Below are 21,808 nucleotides of genomic sequence, written 5' to 3'. Positions count from 1 at the left end.
TAATCGACAGCTGAAAAGCAATGTGCCGTGAAACAAGGCTACATAAGACTGGCGGATCCGGCCGATTGATTGCTCTTACTCACTTTTCGACATTTCATCCTGCCTGTCGTATTGCTCATGATCCAGCGAACCTTTCTTATCATCTTCGCCCACGCGATAATTGATCGCGTCGCTGCTACATCCTGCGATTATAGCGGTGGCTATGCTGTTCGTGTTCCGGATTCCTCCTGCCCCTCCGACGCACCGAGCTCGTGCGGCACGGGTAAGCAGGTCAGATGCTGTCCAAGTGGTCAGGACTGTGGCACCGATCCTGAAGATCAATTCTGCTGTGCCACTGGTGCGTGGCAACATGAGTCGGCTATCACAGTGGACAAAGGCTAACACCCCGACACAGGAGCCAATTGCACAACTGAATTCTATAACAGACCCAAAGTATGCACTCTACTCTATAGGCTCGACCATTGCTGACGTCTTTGCTTCCTCCGGCATAGTGCGCGGATGACTCATGGTCATTCTGGGGAGCCGATGGGACACTGAAGGTTGGCGGGTGGTGCTGTCAGAGCGGGCTCGGCGGAGTGGTCGTGTATGCAAATGACAACACAGCGGGTGGATTCGCATGCTCTCCAGTGGGACAGGTGCTGGGCACGTCTGAAAGCTGGGCAACAAGGGTCACTGCCGTCACCAGCCAATGCAGTAAGGCGAGCAGCACATCCATGACCACGACCCGATCCTCCCTCATGACAGCAACCCAAGGCAGCTCTGATGCTGCCGCGACGGCAACCCGAGGTACCTCTGTTCCCTCAGCCTCACGAACGCAGCAAACATCGGCGTCGAAAGTATCCAGTGGTTCCATAGCAGGGATTGTGGTTGGGTGCATTGCCCTCGTTGCACTCATTTTCATTGGTGGATGTTGCTATGGGAGAAGAATGGCGAAAGGGAGTGACGGAATGCAACATACGGCCGGATCACCAGGACCTGCGTATGCACAGCAAACCACCCTGGAACTCCAAAACGAAGGGCGGCATGAAGCTCCAGTAAAGTCTCCGACCTACGAATTGGATGAAAGAAGACAGGCGCATGAGCTCGGTGGTTCATGATTGCACGGCGCGGCGAATTGGCTTCGTCCAACGCTCCACCTGTCGTCATAAACAGGATTTTCAGGCATTGAATTACACATATCCGCCCCAAGCTTCTCCAAGGTCTCACCATATTATAACCCACCGCATCATTCAACTACCCCAGCCACTAAAGTTAAAGAAATGACGTCGCGAATTGGTCAGTTGCGTGGACGCTGATCCCGGCGGGACTACTCTGCTTTCCATCGCTACCAACACCACCACACTAAACACTCCCGTGTACCAACACAGCTCAGCCCTCTCCCACCTCCCCCCCTTCAACATCAATACCGAACCTCCTCTTCCCCTCCTCTCCCCACCATCCCAAACTCAACACCAACCCCTCCATCACCTCCCTCTCAAGCGCTTCCTCCTCCAACTCCTCCCCCCGCCCCTCCAGCGCCCCCACCCGCTCCCTAATGACAGCCAGCCACTCCGACCCCTCCACCAGCCCCGCAAACCCCGCAATACTACACGGACACCTCGGCACCACCCTCTCCGCGCTCGTCACCACACACGCCGCAACAACGCACGCCGCCACCGCCGCCAGCACTGCCTGCAGCACCCGCGTCGACACCTCATCCTGCCTCAGCCGCAAGCGATCGGGATCCACCAGCACCCCATCCAGCAGGGGCCGCCGCTGCTCCGTGTCGTCGTCGTCGTGATCGTCATCGACAAACGCCCGCCGCTGCGTCGCGAGCACCTGCGCCATGTACAAGCCGTAGGCGTGGTCGATGGCGGCGACGAGCTTGTCCACATTCTGCGGGTCGACGAGTTCGGCGACGGGCGTCCCGCCGAGGCCGTATGCCACCAGCAGCGCGAAGTCGGCGAAGTCGGCGCGCTGCGCGGCGGCGAGGGCGGAGAACGAGGCTGGGATCGACCATTCGTCGCCGCTTTGCAGCGACATGTATGAGTCGTGCGAGAAGACCGTTTCGACATGTTCTTCCTCTTCGAGCAGCGGGGACCCCGCGTCGAGGTCGAAGTCTGGCAGCAGGAACTGCGCGGTTAGCGTCGTTCGTGCGAGGTAGGGCGTGCAGTAGAGCGGGGTGACGCTCGAGGTGGTGTTTGCGTGGACGGTGCCGAAGGCTGCGAGGGCGCGCGGGAAGGCGGCCGGGAGCGCGCTCCAGGACGGACTGTAGCTGCCGTCGGGGTGGTAGTCGAAGTCGTCGAAGCGCAGCTCGTCCGTGTACCAGTAGCCGAAGTAGCCGTCGCCCGCTGCATCGCTGGTCCAGGGTTTGTCGTCGTCGCTGCTGCCTTGGAATTTGGGGTTGCTGGCGTTGCTGGGGACGGGGAGTGGCGAGGTGGCGTTGGGTATGTACCACTGTATGAGCTTTTCCAACCTAGTGCGGTTGCTTGTTACGGAATCGTCGATGGTGGAAGGTAGCAGGGTGCAGTTTGCGCGGGCACGGATGGCGGGGATTTGTGCCTTTAGCACTCGATCTGTCATGTTGGGGACGGATGAAGAGTTCTGGTCAGTCGACGGGGCTATTTCCACTTGCGGAAATGCGTACACGCCGTGGGTCCACCTTGGATAGCTGAGGTTCGAAGTCATGATGAATCCTGCAGTCATGCGACCTCGACCTGGATCACCCATTGTGCTGGGGGTGAAAGATAATGCGTCAAGTTCCGATACGTTGGCAGGAGAGAACTCGTCCAGCTGCGATAGTCTGATCGGGGTGCTTTGGGGGACCTTGACGGTGGAGAAGACACCCGCTACAACGACTGTCAAGAACGGCGCCAGTATGGATGCTGCAGATATCATGAAGACGACGAGCTGACTAGTCCGTAGCGCGGAAGCAGCCGCATGCAGCGGTACTTTAGCAAGGAAGTCCTCTGATGTGACTGACTGGGCCGAGACTGGCTTGCGCCGCAGGGTGTGGTAAGGAGCAAGTAGTCTGATGGAGAAGTCCAATCCAGAGCATGATATGCCAATGATAGCCATAACCAGAGCAGGAATGTAACTCCAAGCGTAGTGAGCGAAGGCTCCATCGCTGACATCTGAAATGCCCTTATGCGTTGTGGAATAACGATATGTCGCTTCCAGAATAACAATAACTATCAGGGGCATACCGCCGACGAAAGCTCGCCAACCCCAAGAAAGGATAGATGGTCTATACCAAGGATGTCCATCTTCTGGTGACTCAGTTGCAAGTTCAGAAACATCTTGATCCTCTGCGGAAGTGCGTGACTCATTGGTCTGTGAGGGATCGGCCCTTGCGGGGTCATGTAGGCACGATGCTTCAGGCTCAGAGAGAATCTGCATCATCGATGGGCTGGAAAGCGCTCTGGCGAGAGAGTTGACAGAGCTGGAAGTGGGCGCGAGCGAAAGCGAGTTCCTTTGGCCCACCAGTACAAGGGAAAACATGGCAATGAGTAGAAGAATGGCTTCCGTTGCCCAGAACGCGGGGCCTCGGAGGAACAGACGTGGGACGACTGAAACTGTAGTTCCGGTAATTTCGTCTTGTGCCGACATCATGAAGTATTTTTTCGCCACTTGTATCGAGATCAGGCCGTGCACTTCGCGGAAGACGTTTGCCACAGTAGGTGGGTCATAATCGCTTGGTCGCCACATTTTCGTCCAGTTCGTCTCTGGTGCAATTACTGGGAAGACGGAAAACAAATTTAGCCACGTAGTACCATTACTCAGAAGAGGTTCCCAGGCCGACGACCAAGACTTAAATACGGCTTGGCCAAACTCTGCAACGGGAACTTCAGGCAGGTGCATCTCAGCTCCGAGAATGGGCGTGATTTGGTGAGGCTCATTGCGGCTGATCGACTCCGGTGTCAAAGAGACAGTTGCTTCTTCAAGCTGGTATTGGGGCTTGCAGCTCAAAGCGAATGAACTATCAACTCTCAGAGGTAGATCGCTGTCAGAAATGTTCACCACTGCGAGGGCAAATCTCCACTCTGTGGCTGAATCGCTATCGCAACGAGAAAACCGTTCGCAGGTATATAATGCGTAATCACCTTGGGAGGTGGAACCGCAATCCGAGGCCAAGGGAAACGTCATGTTGCAGGAGGATGTAGCAAGTGTAACGTGGCGCTTTCCGTCAATATCCAGACCGTTTAGGCTGGCAGACTCACACTCAACGTCTGTGTCGAAGACGGTTACATTACCAGCGATGAGCGAAGTGTGGGAACCTGTTGGTAGGCGTCAGAAATTTGATTATGGGTACTGAGTCAACAGAAAACACGACGACTACGGCAAATCGTAGCAGAAGGCAGAAGCTCTTGCCGTGGAAAGAGAAGAGGAGTATGGAAACGACCACACTCGGACTGCTCGGCCATTGCACGCATCCTCCTTTTACACAGCAAACACCTCAACGGTGAAAGCACTCACCAGTAGTCGCTTCAAATCTCTGATAGGCGTACTCCTTCGTAGTTCCAAATGGCAAGGGAGAGCCATAAGCGTATAGATTATTGACAATTATAGCTGTGGCGTCATCGACTGAGTTCAGCCCGGTTCCGTTTGGGAGAAAATCGTCCAGGGTTCGTAGAGCCGCGTGCTCATCAGACAAAGGGATGTTTGCGGCCGCAAAGAGGCCGGTAGAAAGAATGATCATAAGCTTGATGAGGATGGTGCCGGCCACAGCGGTACTAACTAGGAAATGCGATTTCTTCAGCGAGGACCAGAGTGCATCGAACGATGACAATGATATGTAGTCCATCAGAGCGCCCTCTTCCGGAGTGGATGCGCCGCTGGCTATCTGTCTCCATGGCATGACCTAAGCCATATATCAGCGTTGACAGCTCTCAAGGAGCTCTGATAAGAACCTACGCGTTTGACCTGATACTCGACCTGGCCCCAGAAAACAGCAAAGAGGGTAAAGACCGCAGTCGGACCGTATTTCCACGCGTAATACACAGGGCTGGTACGCTGTGTGCCGGACTTCGAGTTTCCGATTGATGAGTAATAGAACTGGTCATCAAGGGACACTAGACCCTGATTGCTCTGGGAGATGCTGAAAAGAACGGCAAGAGTGATGGCAAAGAGGATGCAGCAAATGCTATACACAGCGAGGCTCCGCTGGTGAAGCGCGAAGTGAAGCCGACGCGAAGGCAAAGCATTGCATGGAAGAGTCGAATCTTGCTCTTGGACTTTAGCGCCTTTGCGTAGTGCGTCGAAGCTTGAGTTTGGTTTCTGTTTGCCCACAATCGTGTACCGGAACGATTTTAGCGTCATTTGACCTCGTGAACCGAAGATCGTGGAGCTTAGGGCATTCGGTGAAGGAACAGCGTCGCCCTGCTTGGGAAAGGACAAGTTTGCAGAACGCTCTACTCGCAAGGGTCTTATAGTGAAGCTGCAGACAGTGCAATTATGAAAATCCCGAATGGAAGATTGGGGGTAGGGAGGGGGAGGGGAGGAATCAGCTATATGAACGGGCTTATGAATAAATATGGCATGGCACTGCGCCGCATAGCCCCTGTGCGACAGGTACGCTTTCGTGGGGGCCAGGGCTTTTGTGTCACAATAACGGACTAGATCTGCAACACTTGGCCGAAACCTGCGAGCGGCGTTTCGCATGGTTCAAGGCTGTAGTTAAGGCTGAGTTTTTTTTATGATGTATTTATAGTAGATAGTAAGTCCTCTATTAGTCTGTCTAGTAGTGCAGTGTTGCCTGTGCCGACTGCTCTTACGGTAGCGTAGCTGCATCATGGTGCGAGTAGTTTCGGTTTCGGCCCCCACATCTCGCACGAGATGAGAGGGCCACATTATTGACATCACCACGCAGTTAGCCCCCACTCTCGCGTAGTCTCTAACCGGGTGAGATGCCAGTTATATGTGGGCGAGCAGCTAATAACACGCGAATGACGGGGATATTGCTACGCCATTGCCAGCAAACCGCTTACTCGTATAGCTGTAACATTCGAATCTACAATCGAACATCTGCTTGAGCTGCGCATACGTAATTCATCTCACAACTTAACGTGAGGAATACGGGAGCCCCCTTTGCTGCGTCCCTTGACTATACAAACAACCATTTGCACCCCCCTGAAGGCAAATTCTGCATGACGCAGGATGCGCTGCCAGAAAGTGCTCGTAAGTCTTCTGGGATACATCTGCTAACTTGTCATGGCGAAACACCATTAGGAGAGGGGTGGTATACTTAAAACAACTGAACCCATTCGTGGTTCACATGTACGTCAAAATTTCCACTTTCCCCATCTACGCGGAGATGGAGAACGGTGTGCCCTCATCTAGTCTCCCTCCTCCTCCTCCCTTACCACCTCGCCCCCCTCCGTCCCCATTGCCTCTCCGTCCTCCCTAGTCACCGCCTTCTGGCTCTCCCTTCTTGCCTTCTTCGATGCGCGACGCCGCGCAGCGTGCAGGCCGGATGATCAACGAATGGTGCACTGAAATGCGGTGGGGATGATGCGCGTTGTATTTGTATTATTTTGATGCGGAGGCGAAGGTGGTGAGGAGGGTGAGGAAGGGAACGTGGGGAGGGTGGGTTGTCTGAGATGGTGTAGACGGGCAGCAGTTTGTTTATGGAGGAGGGCGGGTCGCGGCGTTTCTTTGATCTGGGGTTCTGCTGAGTTCTGCTGGGCACTGCGGTCCCGAATGCCTGGCTGGCAGTTTGACTGGGCTGGGAGGCGTGAAGGGCATGGCTGGTCTGTTTATTTCCCGGTGAGGAGGAGTTGCGACGTTTCTCGACGAAGAATTACTTATCTCGACCACCGGTCCGGCAAATAGCTGGAACATATCTTCCGTCGAGTCTGGTACTCGGCGCCGAAACATTAGCTTTTACCGCAACCGAAGCTCTGCCAAGATGATCAGCCAGCATGGTGTTTACCGGGGAAGTAGTTGGGTTGTCACGTGATTTATAGCCGTGGCTCGGCTTCATGTCGCATCGTTTCCTAGTTATACATGAAGTGATTGCACGCCGTGCATTTGCAATGCGCCTCCCATAAGTCTCTGCTCTGCAACCGACTGCCGGATCGTAGCTGCCTTTTCTTGAAAAGTCACGAGACTGGCTTCTCCTACCATCAAAACGAACGTAAAGCTCCGGAATTGACATATTATTATGTCCCTCAAGCAAGCCTCAGTGCTGGACATCTGCCGCATGAAGGGGCCTTACGTGCCATCCGCTACCATTTCTCTTCGTCACATGTCGAGGTAGTTTGCTTCCAACGACGCTAGTCCCCTTCCAGCGAAAGCAATGTCCGGGGTTGCGCTGGGGTTGGGCACCACGTATAAAGTGAGAGCCTACAGGTGGAAGCGGAGTGCAAGCATTATTGCTGCTACGTCACAGCGCAGCAATACTGGCAGGCCCTCGCATGTTCCCTCAAGTGCCGCACTGGTCCGCCTATTGCCGTGGGCCCTGCGTGGTTGATGCAGCCTACTAGAGGCGTCTCAGACCCGCCCAATTCCACAAAAGCATCGAACGTGCAATCTCTTTGGATGAATCCACCCTTAGCTCCATATTTCACACAATATTCCCGACTCATGACGTGCCTATGGCCTGTCGGATCGCCACCGCGGAGTCGACTCCGACCCCAGCACTCCCGTACAAAAATCAAGGCACAGTCCCTCTGAACCGTCGCCAGAACTGCCAGCAGCGGTTCTCCGCCCAGAGAACGTTCCAAAGAAAATAAAATGCGTCGATCTTCGCAAGAAACGATTTCGTCGGTCGAATCCGCCGAAACTGGCGGCGGCCACCACCCACCAGCGCTCGCGGCACCGCAACCCGATCGCAGCGCAGGCGTGCGAGACGTGCCGCACGCGCAAAACACGCTGCAACGAGCGCCGGCCGCGGTGCGGGCTATGCGAACGGCTTGATCTACCGTGCGTGTACCGCGAGCCGCGGCCAACCAAGTAAGCATAAACGAACAGTTCATTAGAAAGTCACATGTCATTCCGTCGGCCCTGACCGAGGTCCCAGCTGCACCATAACACACATGAGAGAGAGAGAGATCACGTAAGAAAGAAGACAGTGAGAAAGAGACGAACAAACATTAACTTTAGGGGCGTCTGCTCCCGGCCGTGCACCTGTAGGAAGGACAAAACGGCGGAAATGATTCTGGTTGCCATGCAACGCATTGACGAGAAGCTGGACCGCGTATTGCAGGACCAGCAGCAGCAGCAACAGCAGCAGCAGCAGCAGCAGCAGCAGCAACAACAACAACAACAACAACAACAACTTGGCTCCGAGCAGCTCCTGCCGTCCATCACGGCGCTGAGGAAGGAGGCCTACCTCGCCGCCATGCCCGACCCGATGAACGTGGATCCCGCCGTCACGGGCGACCTGCCTCCGCCCCAGTCCCAGAAGAAGCATCAGCGTCCCGGCACGGCGGAGTTGCTGGACGAATCGGACTTGCGAGGCGCCTTGTCCGTGTTCTCGTGGCCGGCGGTGCAGACGCTGCTCGTGGACGGAGGCCCCACCAACGACCTTAAAGCCATCTTGGCCGAAGGCTCGGCATGGTTACTGCGCCACGAGATGCTCAATGCCCCCGGCGTCTTGTCCTGCGACAGTTTCTTGGCCAGGTCCAATATGCATGTCATCAGAGGGGATAAAGAGCAGTCGAGGACTGTGTTCCCTAGCTTGACGGCGGCGCTGATGGACGAGTATACGAATGCATTTTTCGGGTCGTATAACTTGATATACCCGGTGTTGGATCGTCAGGACTTTGTGAATGGCGCGCTGCCGGCGGTCAAGAGGCACGGGTTTGCCGAGGGGTGCCTTGAGTCTTTGCTAGCTTTGCTAGTGTTTGCTCTGGGCTCGCTGGCATGTGAGGGGGCACAGGGAAAGCCGATAGCTAAAGGGAGCGGAGTCCGTGGGGGAACGGCTGACAGACCTCCTGCACTTTGCATATTCAACGAAGCGAGATCGAGAACTGGTTTTGTGTCGGGCTCGTGCACTGTTGAATATGTCCAGGCTATGGTACTAATGGCGTGAGTATCGCCGCGTAAATCCTGGGCTCTGTCACATGCTAATGGTTTTCAGTTTATATTACGAGTCCTGCTCTAAGCATATCGTAAGGCACCATCCGGCCGGAGCACTTGACTAGGTCTGATTCATCTATAGGAACACTGGCGCTTGACCATGATCGCCTCAGAGGCTGTGAAGGTCGTCTTGCGGTCAGTAGGACAAACACCTTGCGCTGTTAACTTCACTGATAGTTTTCACCAGCATCGACCGCGATTGGGACTCCCACAGCATAGACATGATTCGACGAGCATACTGGACGTGCAACGTCATAGAATCGTACGAGCAAACCAAATGTAGCGTCCTCATCAGCTTTGCTGACATATGACAGCTGGTACTATCTGGATCTGAACCTTCCCCGAAGCGATGGAGTGAGCTTCCAGGACTTCATCGCCCTCCCCGACTTTGACGACCATCTCGATTTCGGTGACGAACCCAGCATCGAAAAGAAATACCCCTACAGCTTCCTCAGCATGATCTCCCTCCGCCGGCACATCCACCGTGCCTCGGACGAGCTCTACGCCCGTGAGCCCAGCCATCCACCTCCCCTAAACCGCGCCCCCATCCCAGCTAACTCCCAGCCCCTCCCAGCAGGCCGCACCCGCTCCTCGGACCAACCGCTCATCATCGCCGAGCTCTCCCGCCAACTCGACGTCTGGCGGGCCCTCCTCCCTCCCGAGCTCCGCTGGGACGACAACAACCGCGCCGCCTTCCCGCCAAACCCGGCCCACGCGCACATCGACATCCTCCTCGCCCAGCTGCGCTGCCGCTACTACTACGCGCGCTTCATGATCCTCCGCCCCTATCTCTACACCGCGCTCCACCACGCCCACGCCCACCAAACCCTCCCCCCGGACATCTCCACCGGCGCCATCGACTGCATAGACGCCATGCTGCAGTGGCCCATCGCGTACTCACCCGTCTGCGATAAGAAACGTCTCATACCGAATATGTTTGCTTGGACGCAGAGTTTTTGTTCGTTTCTCCTAGTGTTGAGGGCGGTGGAGGCGAATGAGGGACTCAGGGCGGCAGTAGAGGAGAAGGTGGGGTTGGAGAGAGTGGGGGAGAGTGTGAGGGTCATGGAAGCATGGATTGGGGATCTCAGGGGCGTGGATGGCGTGGCTGGTTGGGCATGGGGGTTGCTGAGGGGGAGGACTGTGTGACGGGCGAGCAGGGTTGGGATGAAGGATGAGGTAGTCGTGCTTACTGGCTTGTGGAGGGGGTTGTCGCTGCTGGAGGTAGTGGGATGATAATGAACTGCGATTGTTTTTTTTCTGTCTGACGATTTGCTGAAAGAAAGCGTACGAGGTGCGTTATATTAAGATCTTTTCTGCTATAATAATATATTACGCAATCAGCGTAGTCATGACGAGCGGGGTATAAAGCACCCGCCATGCCGCCTCGTAGTGCCAATATACGCTCCTTGCCATGATCATCACCTACTGCATCATCTTCGAGATAAGCCCAAGCCTCACCATGCTAGAGACAATATCACTTTCCGCACATCGACTGTGCCCCGGGTTGCTCTGATGAGATAAATGTGGCATTCAGAGACCATCTGATGTTAATTTACACTTCGGGGTGCATTGGAAAAAGTTGTTTAGTCTCAAGCTTTCTGCTGACAGTAAAGACAAAAAGTCCCAGACGACAGTACTCATCACACGCTAGCTGGAACACCGCAGTTCCAGACACCGCCATTTTTCCGTTTTGGTGTCCTGACAACTAACAGTCGTTCTTCCCATAAGTGCTTAAGACACACAATGCCCTCCCAGGGGCTCTTAATGCAAGTGCATAGTCAAAAAGAATATATCTCTCGGCTGCCATATTCCATTTTTGGAGGCACAAGCTTTTTCCGTATAGGAAAACATCCCTTGACAGGAAAGGGGGGGTCTTCAGCACGCATCTGATCAGAAAGAGGCAACTACCACAGCAGTTCGCCGTGCATGTCAGGCGGGATTTTGTAAAACAAAAAGGCGTCCAGCGTGATGCTCCCTGGATCGGATCAAGAGCTTGTCAAGGTCCAGCATTCCCAGTCGAACTGCTCCCGACCAAAGCAGAACGCTCTCTGAGACAGCAGCTGCTCTTGAAACACCCAGGCTCGTGTCGTCACCGAAGCCTGCTCAAAGTAACGCCCCCAGGTAACTCTACCCCCTTTCGGGAGACAGCAGGGTTTGTCATGTGGATGCCACATCGCCAGCTGAAACGTGGTCGGCGAGACTTTCGTCATGTCTCGGGAGAAGATGCATCCTTCCGACTCGTCGGATGCCTAGTGTGCGTATCTCGTAATCTAAGTGTTGGCACAGACCTTCTGCATAAGCAACGATTCGTTGAGCTAGTCTTCCGTCGAGTTCTGAATAATTCGCAGGCGAAGCGAGCTAGCGAGTAAGCGGGCGTGCCGGATTGAGGAGCGAGTGGCACATGATGAGGGATCCGATTATTGAGTTGGAACAAATAATTGGGCCAACGAGCGAATGTCAGTGCAGCCAATTCGGAATGTCCAACGCACCAAATATTCTATGGTTACTTGATAGGCATTTTTGATCCACGGTTTCCCCACATACTGCAACTTCATTCATCATGGTCCTTATGAGCAACCCAGTGTCAATTAGATATCAACCGCTTCCTTGACGTTTTCCATACAAGACGTGGAATAAGCGGTGCTCATATTAGAGGACTATCAGAACTGTAGAGCAGACATGGTAGTATTGGCAATACTACAGTGTGAGGTATTCACTTTGTTGTCCCGCGAAACTATGTAGACTGTTGCAATGCGGATGATACCGAAGCCCGGAAGATCAGAGTGGCGTTCTGTCTAGAGCATCGGACGGAGAGGTGCTCCACGGGCAAGGAGAATCCGTCGGCCGAGTCATTAATTCTTAGCTCTGCTCAATCGCTTGGAGTTCACATTGCAAGTCTCGGATGATGTGAGCCATGGTGTGAATGATTTGATCGGGAATGGACGGGCCAAGGCAGAGTTCTTCGCCGTCCGTGTTGCCTAGAGGGTTCTCGATGTGGGTGGTGGTCGAGATATTGGTAGCGACGCCCATCAGCCCAGTACGGCGGGATTCAGAAGAATTGCAGACAGCAGCATGATGGAGACTATAAAGTAACCAATCGGGGCGTGCCGGGTACTTGGTAGTGGCAATAGAAGGAACATGGGCAGCGATTTTCGGAAAGTTCCCAAGGCGGTTGATTTTGTCCGATAAGGCAAAAGGCGGTCCAGACCGAGTTGCGATGGATGGTTGCACCTTGGTGTTGATGATGACCGGACGGACGGTAAGTGTTGTCCGACCCCGAAATAGCTGGAGCTAGCCGGAACAGGAAATTCGCGTGGGACTTGGCCCCATCAAGCCACCAATCAGCCGCCCTGCGCCCCATGCCGGCAACTCGCGGACGGACGTTATACCCTGCGCCACTGCAGCAGCCACGATCAGATGCCAGATCGCTGTTGCTGTCCGCATTGCTCGCGGCACCCCCACGAAACCCCGAACTCACGCGATTGTTGGACCGCCTCCGTCGCTTTTCCGGCTTCGCCAGTTGCTAACGGAGTTGGGTGGACTTTCAAGCTCATCGTGAGAAGCTCTTCGGCCCCCTCCGTGTTTCATCCTGCCATCCGTCTGCAGAACTCAGTTGTTGCTGTTATAAGGCCGCGCGGCGCTTTCCCTCGCCACACCACTCACCTCCGTCAACAGCAACATCATCAACATCGTCATCACACATGTTCACCGCTCTGCTTGCCTCCGTCCGAGCCTTCCTGCTCCCCGTCTACCGCACCCTCCCCACCCAGCGCCGCGTCTTCCACGCCCACCGCGCCCTCCCCCGCATCATCACCATCCGCTAAATGTGCATCTTCTGCCCCCCGCCCCTCGACGACTTCGAGGACGTCACCACCGCGCACAGCAACCCACAATGGCCCACGACGCCCCGCCTCATCGACCGGCTCCCGGACCCTCCGCACCCACAAGAAATGCAGCTCCTCATCCTCGGCCTCCCGCGCACGGGGCTCGTGTCCCTCCGCCACGCCCTCACCCACCTCGGCTACAACCCCTTCTCGGCCGCCACCCTCTCCGCCACCCCCTCCCTCTACGCCTACTGGGAAGAAGCGCTGCGGGCCAAATACCTCGACGACGGCGCGCCCTTTGGCGCGCGGGAATACGCCAAGCTGCTGGCGGCGCACGACGCGTGCATCGACGCGCCGGCGTCGCTGCTGGCATCCGACCTCATCGCCGCGTACCCGCGCGCCAAGGTGGTGCTGACGACGTGCGACGCCGACGCGTGGGCGCGCTACACGCTGCACCACCACCAGATGGTGGACTCGTCGCTCGACTCGCGCGGCTGGGGCTCGGCGTGGAACCCGTTCGCGGCGGGCGGCGCGTGGGAGAAGTGGCGGCGCTTCGAGCGGTTTTTGCGCCCGCTGCTGGCGCCGAGGGGGGAGAAGGACGCGTTTTGCAGGCATGAGGACGAGATTTTGCGGCTGGTGCCTGAGGACAGGCTGTTGGTGTATAGTGTGGCGGAGGGGTGGGGCCCGCTGTGCGAGTTTCTTGGGAGGGAGGTGCCTGATGTGCCGTTTCCGCATGTCGGCGATGGTGGGGCGGGTGAGGAGGGGTCGGATGAGTATGTCTTGGAGCGGTGGTGGAGGGGCGTTGGGTCGGCGGTGCGACGGGCTGTGCTTCCGTCTGTGGGTGCGGTGGTGGGGAGTGCTGCGTGGTGGTTGAGAGGGGGGAGCTCTTGGGTTTTCTTTCACTGACTTCAGTGATGGTGTTTGGGGCTTGGAAATGCATGACATAGGGCTTTATATCTGGAAATTTGGATGGGCCGGAGTTTTGTAGTACCCGTTGTTTATATGGTATATGGGGTTGGAGTAACGAATATGAATTTTGGTATTCACGAAGTGTCTTAGTGGTGTACCTCTATCTTATGAAAGCAGTTGAGCATGTGAGCCTGTACGAGCATTGATGGTTCACAGTCAAATTGTGTACAAGTTTTCAGTAAGAAAATAAAGCCCGACTTTCCAATACATACTTCGAATGTAAACATGTTGCTGAACCAGTACTCACAATGATTATTCTGTCAGGTGTTGAGTCTGGACAGAATACTGTCCCTGTAAGGCACAAGGTGAAGACAGTCAGGTCGTGTCAGCGCATCGATAACATCCCTGGAGAAAATTTCAGTGGCAAATATGGAACAAGCCGGAGCTTGTCGGGCGCTCCACATCACGATGCAGGCTCTGCGGGATGGATGCAAGACATGATGAGCAATATGCTGACAATGGTCTCATTTCGCCAACTCAGCCCTGCGCGTAGCGAATGCGACTCCTACCTTGATGCCGTTTTCCCGGGACGGAGCCTCGATAATTGCGGACGGTCAAACCAGCTTGACGGGTCGGAGTTAAGTGTACGCCCGACTGCGCTATTTGCAAGGGGTTATCTCCAGGCATAGTGAGCACTAAAGCCGAAAGAGTCGACAGGGTATGGTGAATCCATCCAACAGATGGTTTCAGCATTTCAGCTCCAACAGTGGCAATGCTCGCTTGCGAAACGGGACGAGACGGGAATTCTAGAAGGATTCCATAAGCAGAAGGATCGCAGATACGGGGTTGACTGCCTTATCTTGTTGAACCAACATGGGGCCGGCCCGTCTCGGCTGCAGGTGCAGGGGTGTACCAGTCGTGCGGGAAGTCTCGGCCGCTTAGGCTAAGTCTTTCTGCCGACTTGGCTGAAGATAAGGTAATGGTCACCTTTCACCTCCCGATGTGTGCATAAAGTTATGACTACGACTGTGCTGCGGCCAATGCGAGGAATGGTCCACGATGTCTCTATCGGGAACAAGGAACGGACTTTTGCCGACTAGCGGGCTTGGACACCGAAGTTCATCACCCTATCTCGATAACGCCATGTCCCATACCCCAGCGGTTGTCGATTCATCACTGCTGCCCAACTCCTCTTCTCTTGGCACAATTCGGGCATCTGAATACGTGAAGAAGTAAGAATCAATCATCGATTTTATGAGTGTTTAGTTTAATTCATCACAATTTCGAGAAATGGCTGGTGACAGCATGTAGAAGGACTATATGTCTTTGTACTTTGAGTTATAGAAAGTTGATCACTTTCCTTGGATCAATCACAGAAAATGCTCTGGTACTATACTATTACAGGCAGTACGACAATCAAGCGCGAAAATATGGTATTGTCTTGAAAAAATCATCCTCCTCACAATTCCCGAACGCCATATCTAGCTGTTTTTTTTGTACGCTCAATGTCCTATTGACAGTGAAACAAATCAAACCAAAGCCAAAAAAGGACATGACCCATGTATTTCCCATTCCATCCCATGCCACCCGCCCCCAAGTCAACGACGCAAAAAAGCTCGAAAAACCAAAAAACCGCTAAAGGATCATCAGCTCCTCCCGATACCGGCAACCGACTCGAAACTCCCGTCATCCACCGTCTTCGCCCTCACCCTTTCCATCTCCAAGACCTCATCGTTAGTCTTTCCCTTGCCGGGCTTCGCCTCGGCCCAGCGGCCGGCGAAGGCCAAACCAGGATGGAAGACGGTCAGCACGAGCACGGCACCGATGATCATCGGGCCCTCGAGGATCATGAACAGCAGCTCATCGTTGGCGAGCTCGCCGTTGAAGCCCTCTTTCAGCTCCGCAACGCGGTAAACGCAGCGGACAAAGATGAGCACAGTGGCGGTGGCAATGGCTATTAAAAAAAGATTTTAATCAGCATCGGCAGAGAGAGAGAGAGAGAAAAAAAGAGAAACTCACCGCCCATCATCCCCCGAAACACGAGGCCCCTCCTCAACGCCGCGAAACCAGCATCCAGCGCCCCCTCACCCGCGCTGCGCACCCGAAACGCGTACTCGACGCACAGGGCCATGAAGACGGCCAAGCTGGCGACCTGGGAGGCGAGGCCGGCGATCATGATGTCGATGCCCATCTGGTTCTTGTCGGGCTCGTCGCGGTCGGCGGTGGCGGTGATGGCGCCGCCGGCGGCCTGCAGGACGAGCGAGAGCAGGTCGCACAGGACGAAGATGACGGTGTAGGTCTTGGGGCGGAAGCGCGAGATGGCGGGCGAGTAGGCGACGATGATGCGGCCGAGGCAGATGTAGATGGCGGCCGAGAGGAAGGCCGGGCCGATGGTGAGGCAGATGAGTTGGCTGGCGCGGGGGGCGGCGGTCAGCGGTGCTGCTGTGGTCGGGCGGCAGGTGATGACCCGAGGGGGGGGGATGGTGGACTTACATGAGGAAGGGGTTGAACTTGAAAGGGTTGTAGTGCATCTGGAGGCGGCCGACGTATCCCACAATCTCCAGCACGACGCCGCCGAGCATGCCGACCAAAAAGGACCAGGTCTTGAAGCGGATGGAGAGGCCGATCTGCAAGATCAACAGCACGCCGAGGATGGCCAGGTAGGTCAGGTTTCCGGCGAAAGTCGGGACATAGGTGAAATGTGCCAGGTCGAGTGGGCAGGTGCCCAGGGTGCAGTAATCGCCCGGGTCGAACTTGGGGTCACTCATGTTGACACCGGGGATGGTGAAGTTGGACTGAGTCATGATGGGCGGTAGATCAGAAGTGTGGGTGTTGTTGGTGTTCTGCTACCTTTGCGGGGTGGATGTCGGAATGGATGTCAGACGGAACCGAAGACGAGGAAGCAGCGAGTGATGACTAGACTGAGCCAGAAAAAGAGGTGGACAGCGAGGGATAGGATTGTTATACGGACAGCGTGTCATCGTAGACAGCAGCCGTCAAGATAGGCGGCTGTTGTGACAGCGGACAAGGACGGACACGGAGCTTGGCGCAGCTTACTCCGACCGACGAGGAGCGGAGCGGGCGGGGTGGGGGCCAAGCTCAGGTGCGCAGCAGAGCAGCAGAGGGCTGTGCAAGACGAAAGCGGCAGCAGAGGTGAGTGAGCGAGTGAGGGTGGTTACTCCGTAGCCGCGGGCGATGCCAAGGCGGGCGCAGCAATGCTTGGCAAGACCAGCATTCCGGCACAGCGGGTGTTGTGTTAGTTCTTGGCGTCCGGCCCGCTCTCGTCGCACTCGCCAGCCTGCGCCCTGGCCCACCCGAGCTGCGAGTATTTTTAAAGTTCCAGCCGCTAGTCCGTAGACTCCACCACCCTCGTGCAGCCCAAGTCGTACAGTTGATGTGCACATCTGCTTCGCCTGACCCCGCGCAGACGCCGTGCCGCGAGTGTCTTGCGTGGCCAGAAGGGATGGCCCTGCAGCCGTCTCTACTGCGCCCCCTAGCCAAGACGGGCGGAACAGGACGGAGTCGGAGTCGGACTACTGGATGACGTCGGTCGCGCAGGACAAGTCCAACAAATATGAAAGCAGCGCCCGGCTGGCGGCGGCCGCTCGCTTGCAAAGCTTGTCGCTCCTATTTCGCTTCGAAACCACCCACGCCAGAGCTCCCCCCACCACAACAGAACGCCGCAATCCAGCCACACCCGCTGCAACCATGCCCTGTTCCGCCCGTCTCCTGTAGCAACCGCCTTCTCCGCTCCGCCCGCCTCGCCCCGCCTGTCGTCGTTGTTGCAACCGTTGGTCGGGAGAGATGGCGAGCTGTGGTCCAGCCGGCGCCGGTCGGCTTGCCCTGTCGGGTTGGTGAGTGACGGTCGCCACGTCGTCGCAGCAGTCGCCCGACGGTGTCGCTGCTAATCGTCGAGATTCCGTGGTAAACGTGCCCTCTCTCCCTCCCACCCGGTCAGTAGTAATGGGAGGAGCAGGTAGGTGGTAGTCTTCTTGGACCAATTTCTGTTTCCTTGGCGGCCTCTCCCCCGCTCTCTACCAAACTTTCGCTTCTGTATTTCGCTCAATTTCTTCACCCGTCACACTATCATTGGTCGTTACATAGTTGATTTCCTTCTGCCCTTATGGAAAAAAAAAAACTTCCGCTCTATATTTCCTTTTCTAGAAAGTCGAGTCTCCTTTCTTCCAATGTTTCTCTCTTTTCACTGCGGGGTGAACAATCACGTGCTCATCCCCGCCCCTGGCTTCCTTTCGCGAGTCCCGATGTTCCTGGTGAACCTGCTGCCGGTTCGCGCACGCGCCAGCACGAAAAAAGAAAAAGAAACACGAAAAGGCCTCCCCCACACGATCGCCTGGCCAAAGCATAACGCTGATCGTCAACCACTGATGAATCATGACGGGATCTGTCCCTTCTTTTCCACCATCCTCCCCCCCTGCCGGCCCCCTTCTCTACCACAACTCCACGGTCACACGAACACCCCCCCACACACCCAAAAAAAGAAAAAGACAGCAGGAAGAGCAAAGCAAGCAAGGGAGAGCGGGGCCGAGTGATGAAGCCTCCCTACCCAGCCTGACGCGTTCCGGACTGGAAACAATGGAATTAACCTACGGAAGGAAACGGGTCGGGCGGTCCGTCAGACCGGCTAATCGGCAGGAACCTATGGAAAGAACGGAATGGACCTAACCTGACCCCCTCCCCCATCAGCCCACAGATAAGCGAGCAACGAACCAAGAAATGGCTTGTGTGATCTGGTGTTGTTCGGTGGGGCTGCTTCCGAATGGCTGCTTGCCTGGTAGGATGAATAATGGATGGGGGATGCATGTAAGCAACATCGAATTCGGTCTGGACCGTGTTCTTGTCCCTCTCTCTACCTTGCCACCTGCGTTTTCCTCACCTTTCGTGCCGTGTGCAAGAAAACCATGATTTTTTTTATTTTTTTTTTTGGCACACACGCCCTTTCGCATGGTCGACGAGTCTGGAAATCGGCACTTTCTACCTCTCGATACGCAAACCTCTATAGACGAATAATAACAAGACAGCCAGGTACTCTGTTTCTGTTTGAGAAGGAGACAAGAAGCAAAGAACAACAACGTTGTAGAAACAAAAAACCCCGCCCCACACATCTACAGGCCCAACCCGCGCTGTACGTATGTACCACCGCCCAGATCTACACCCATCATCATCATACATGGACACATTATACTATACCTACGCCGTCGCACTCCCATAAAAACTCCACCGCTCCATCCCGTTTTCCCATGCCCCACTAGCCCCGAATCGGCCCATGTCCCGTTCGCGTATACATGTTGGCCGCGCGTCGTGGTCCGATCTCGCCCACCCAGAAAAACAAAACACCAGGTGAATCCCGCCGCAAAAAAAAAATCAAAAAAAAAATCAGATCAACCAATCGGTGCCACCATTGGCGACATTGGCATACAGCCAATCGCCATTATTATCGCCGCATCCCTGCCCGGCGCCGGCGCCATTGCCGTTGCCGTTGCCATGGCCGAGCAGGAAGTCGAGCGGGAAATCAGGCAGCAGCGACTGCGATTGCGAGGTGGTACCAGCTGCCGTCTGCTCTGCCGACGGGGGCGGGAACGACATGGCCCCCAAATGGTGATGATGGTGCTGCTGCTGCCCGTGGTGGGGGTCGGCCGCGGTCGGCGCGAAGTCCAGGCTCATTGGCAGCGAGTCCGCCGCTGCTGCATGGCCATGCGACGGCTGCAGATACGACGAGCCCGACGACGATGACGAAGACGGGTGCGACTGGTGATGATGACTCGGTGGCTGCTGCTGGGGCGGACTGTGGCTGCGGCTGCGGCTGCGGCTGCGGTAATGGCTGACGTTGCTGCTGCTGCGCGTGCGGTTGAGCTGCTGCAGCTGCTCTCGTCTGGCGGGTGCGCTCAGCACGTCGAACCACTGCTGGATCCGTCGGACGCGCTGCTCGTACTGGGCGAACACGTTGCCGCTCGCGCCCGCCTCGGCCTGCTGCCCCGCGTCCGTTTGGCTGTTCGTCGCGCTGGCCAATGCCCCCACGCGCTGTGCGATCGCCCGCAGGGCGTTCGAGATGCTCAGCGCGGCGCGGAGCTGGCTCATGGTGGAGACGGCCTGCTTCTGCTGGTCGGTGATGACGGCATTGGGGCCGGTGATGCTGCCGGCCGTGGTCGACGCGACGGCAAGCCGAGCGGCGACGGTAAGTCCGAAGCTGAGCTGGATCCACTCGGAGTTGTTGAAGGCCGTCTCGGCGCGGGCGGGCAGGGCGAGGTACGCGTCGAGCAGGGACTTGGCTGCGGATAGGCCCGCGCAGAGCACTTCCAAGTGCAGCGCGCTACCGGCCGAAGAGGAAGGTGTTCCAGAAGAAGCGGCGGAAGGAAGCGCCAAGAGGTTCCAATCGAGCAGGGCGGCTTGGCAGAGAAACAACTCCGCCGTGTGGAACTGCATGAGTAGGGATGCTGTTTGGCCCCCAGGTCGCGTCAGCCAATGGCAATCACGGCCGGGTGGCGAGATAACAAACAATAAAGGTGTGCGGGAGCAGGGGACAGGGATGTGCTGAAAAATAGGTCAGAACTTACTGCATTCGTTTAGCTCAAACGGTAGGCTAGCCCTTAGAGCGCTCAGCTCGGTGCGCACGGCGTACACGGCCGCTTTGGTGGCCGCCTCGTCCTCGACCACGGCCTGCTGTTGCTGCTGCACAGACATGAAGTCGATGCTTTCCATGATGTGCTGCAGCCGCACCATGGGATACAGGTACTTGTCCGTCGGCGTTTCAGCGAGGCCGGCCAGTGACAGGCAGCAGTTGGCCATGTAGTCTGTATACGGGATCGTGTTCAGCTTCTGGAGCAGATTCGCTATTCTGCACGGTGTCAGTGTGATATGCTGGAAGAGGCGGGTGCCAGACGCACGTCGAAGACAGGTAGAAGCACCCGGCGGCGGCGCGCTGCTCGTCTGCGGACCGGGAAGACGAGGCAGGTCCGTTGAGTGGGTTCCGATGACTGCCGGCATACGTCTTCCAGGCCGCGACGGGTTCACGGTCGAGACGCAGGTCGATGACAATGCTCACAGCAAGCTGGAGATATTGCGAATACAGGCGAGGGCGGTTGTGGTAGTGGCTCCTGCATCCATGTCAGCACCAGCAAGCGAAGGGGGAGGCAGCGGGGGAGACGCACCATGCCAGATAGACCAGCAGGCCCTGCAACACTTCGAAGGTCAGGCCGCCGGCGGCGAGGATGCGCTCACTGACGGCCTGCTTGAGCAGTCTGCCGAGCTGGCGCTGCACGGGCATCTCGTCGAACGAGGCGGCGGCGAGGACGGCGAGGAACAAAAACGGCTTCTCATGGCGCAGCTGGGCAGCCGAGACGTGGGCGGGCAGCACGACGAAGGGAAAGTGCGGCGTCATGCGCGTCTTGAAGACGTTGATGCAGACATCGGCCTGCTGCATGGACAGCAGGCCTTGGTCGACTGCATCGTGGTCGGGGTCTGAGGGTGCGGCTTGTGGCTCGGGCGACATGGAATTGCCGGCCGAGGGGCTGGTGCGGCCGCTGCCGAGCAGCTCGCGGACCTGGGCCTCGAGAGCCTCGATGCGGCTGCAAGGTGGTGAGTGGGGAGCGAGTGGGGACGGTGGGCGCCGTCGGGAGTCCGCGACTCGGGAGGGCGTGCACTGACCTGTCGCGCATCTGCGAGTTGTAGCGGCGGGTCGAGGGCCGGAACAGACACTGCTTGCGCAGGCGGTGGCAGCGGTCGCAGGCCTCGTTGCTCTGGGTGCGATCGCAGCGGATCTTGGCGCGAAAGCAGTTCTGGCACGTTTTGGTCAAGGACATGGCGGGCTGCATGGGTGCAGTGCGACGCAGAAAGCAAGGTGGAGATGAGGTCGGGATCGATCGCCTTGCAGCCGGGGTGGCCGGTACCTAAAGTACTCGCCAGGCGGGTTGGCGACGAAGACGGCGAGCTGGGGTGGTACAAAATAGAACAGCATGCTGGTGGTGTCGCGCATTGCCAAGCGGCGGGCTGCTGGGGGC

General features: G+C 56.5%; 5 protein-coding genes across 5 annotated transcripts; 2 read left to right on the top strand and 3 right to left on the bottom strand.

Moving 5' to 3' along the window:
• Positions 1 to 1,368: 1,368 nt before the first annotated feature.
• Positions 1,369 to 5,298, bottom strand: BKCO1_37000143 (uncharacterized protein; the record flags this gene model as incomplete). Its single annotated transcript, XM_020275023.1, has 3 exons — positions 1,369 to 4,256; positions 4,456 to 4,840; positions 4,894 to 5,298. The coding sequence occupies 3 exons, from the start codon at positions 5,296 to 5,298 to the stop codon at positions 1,369 to 1,371; spliced, it is 3,678 nt and encodes a 1,225-aa protein (XP_020128931.1).
• A 2,833-nt stretch (positions 5,299 to 8,131) lies between these two features.
• On the top strand, positions 8,132 to 10,206 carry BKCO1_37000142 (uncharacterized protein; the record flags this gene model as incomplete). The annotated part of the gene is made up of 5 exons (XM_020275022.1): positions 8,132 to 9,009; positions 9,062 to 9,092; positions 9,143 to 9,195; positions 9,248 to 9,322; positions 9,375 to 10,206. 5 exons carry the CDS (start codon positions 8,132 to 8,134, stop codon positions 10,204 to 10,206), a joined length of 1,869 nt encoding a protein of 622 aa, XP_020128932.1.
• Positions 10,207 to 12,884: 2,678 nt separating this feature from the next.
• BKCO1_37000141 (nad dependent epimerase) lies at positions 12,885 to 13,790 on the top strand (the record flags this gene model as incomplete). Its single annotated transcript, XM_020275021.1, has 1 exon — positions 12,885 to 13,790. The coding sequence occupies one exon, from the start codon at positions 12,885 to 12,887 to the stop codon at positions 13,788 to 13,790; it is 906 nt and encodes a 301-aa protein (XP_020128933.1).
• A 1,649-nt stretch (positions 13,791 to 15,439) lies between these two features.
• On the bottom strand, positions 15,440 to 16,597 carry BKCO1_37000140 (rta1 domain protein; the record flags this gene model as incomplete). Its single annotated transcript, XM_020275020.1, has 3 exons — positions 15,440 to 15,747; positions 15,813 to 16,204; positions 16,287 to 16,597. 3 exons carry the CDS (start codon positions 16,595 to 16,597, stop codon positions 15,440 to 15,442), a joined length of 1,011 nt encoding a protein of 336 aa, XP_020128934.1.
• Positions 16,598 to 19,187: 2,590 nt separating this feature from the next.
• Positions 19,188 to 21,610, bottom strand: BKCO1_37000139 (uncharacterized protein; the record flags this gene model as incomplete). Its single annotated transcript, XM_020275018.1, has 5 exons — positions 19,188 to 20,245; positions 20,366 to 20,646; positions 20,696 to 20,905; positions 20,960 to 21,376; positions 21,456 to 21,610. The coding sequence occupies 5 exons, from the start codon at positions 21,608 to 21,610 to the stop codon at positions 19,188 to 19,190; spliced, it is 2,121 nt and encodes a 706-aa protein (XP_020128765.1).
• Positions 21,611 to 21,808: the final 198 nt, after the last annotated feature.

The sequence above is a fragment of the Diplodia corticola genome (genome assembly GCF_001883845.1).
Source record: "Diplodia corticola strain CBS 112549 chromosome Unknown scaffold37, whole genome shotgun sequence".
In the NCBI taxonomy this organism is placed as follows: Eukaryota; Fungi; Ascomycota; class Dothideomycetes; order Botryosphaeriales; family Botryosphaeriaceae; genus Diplodia; species Diplodia corticola.
This window is presented reverse-complemented; position numbering and strand designations above follow the sequence as displayed.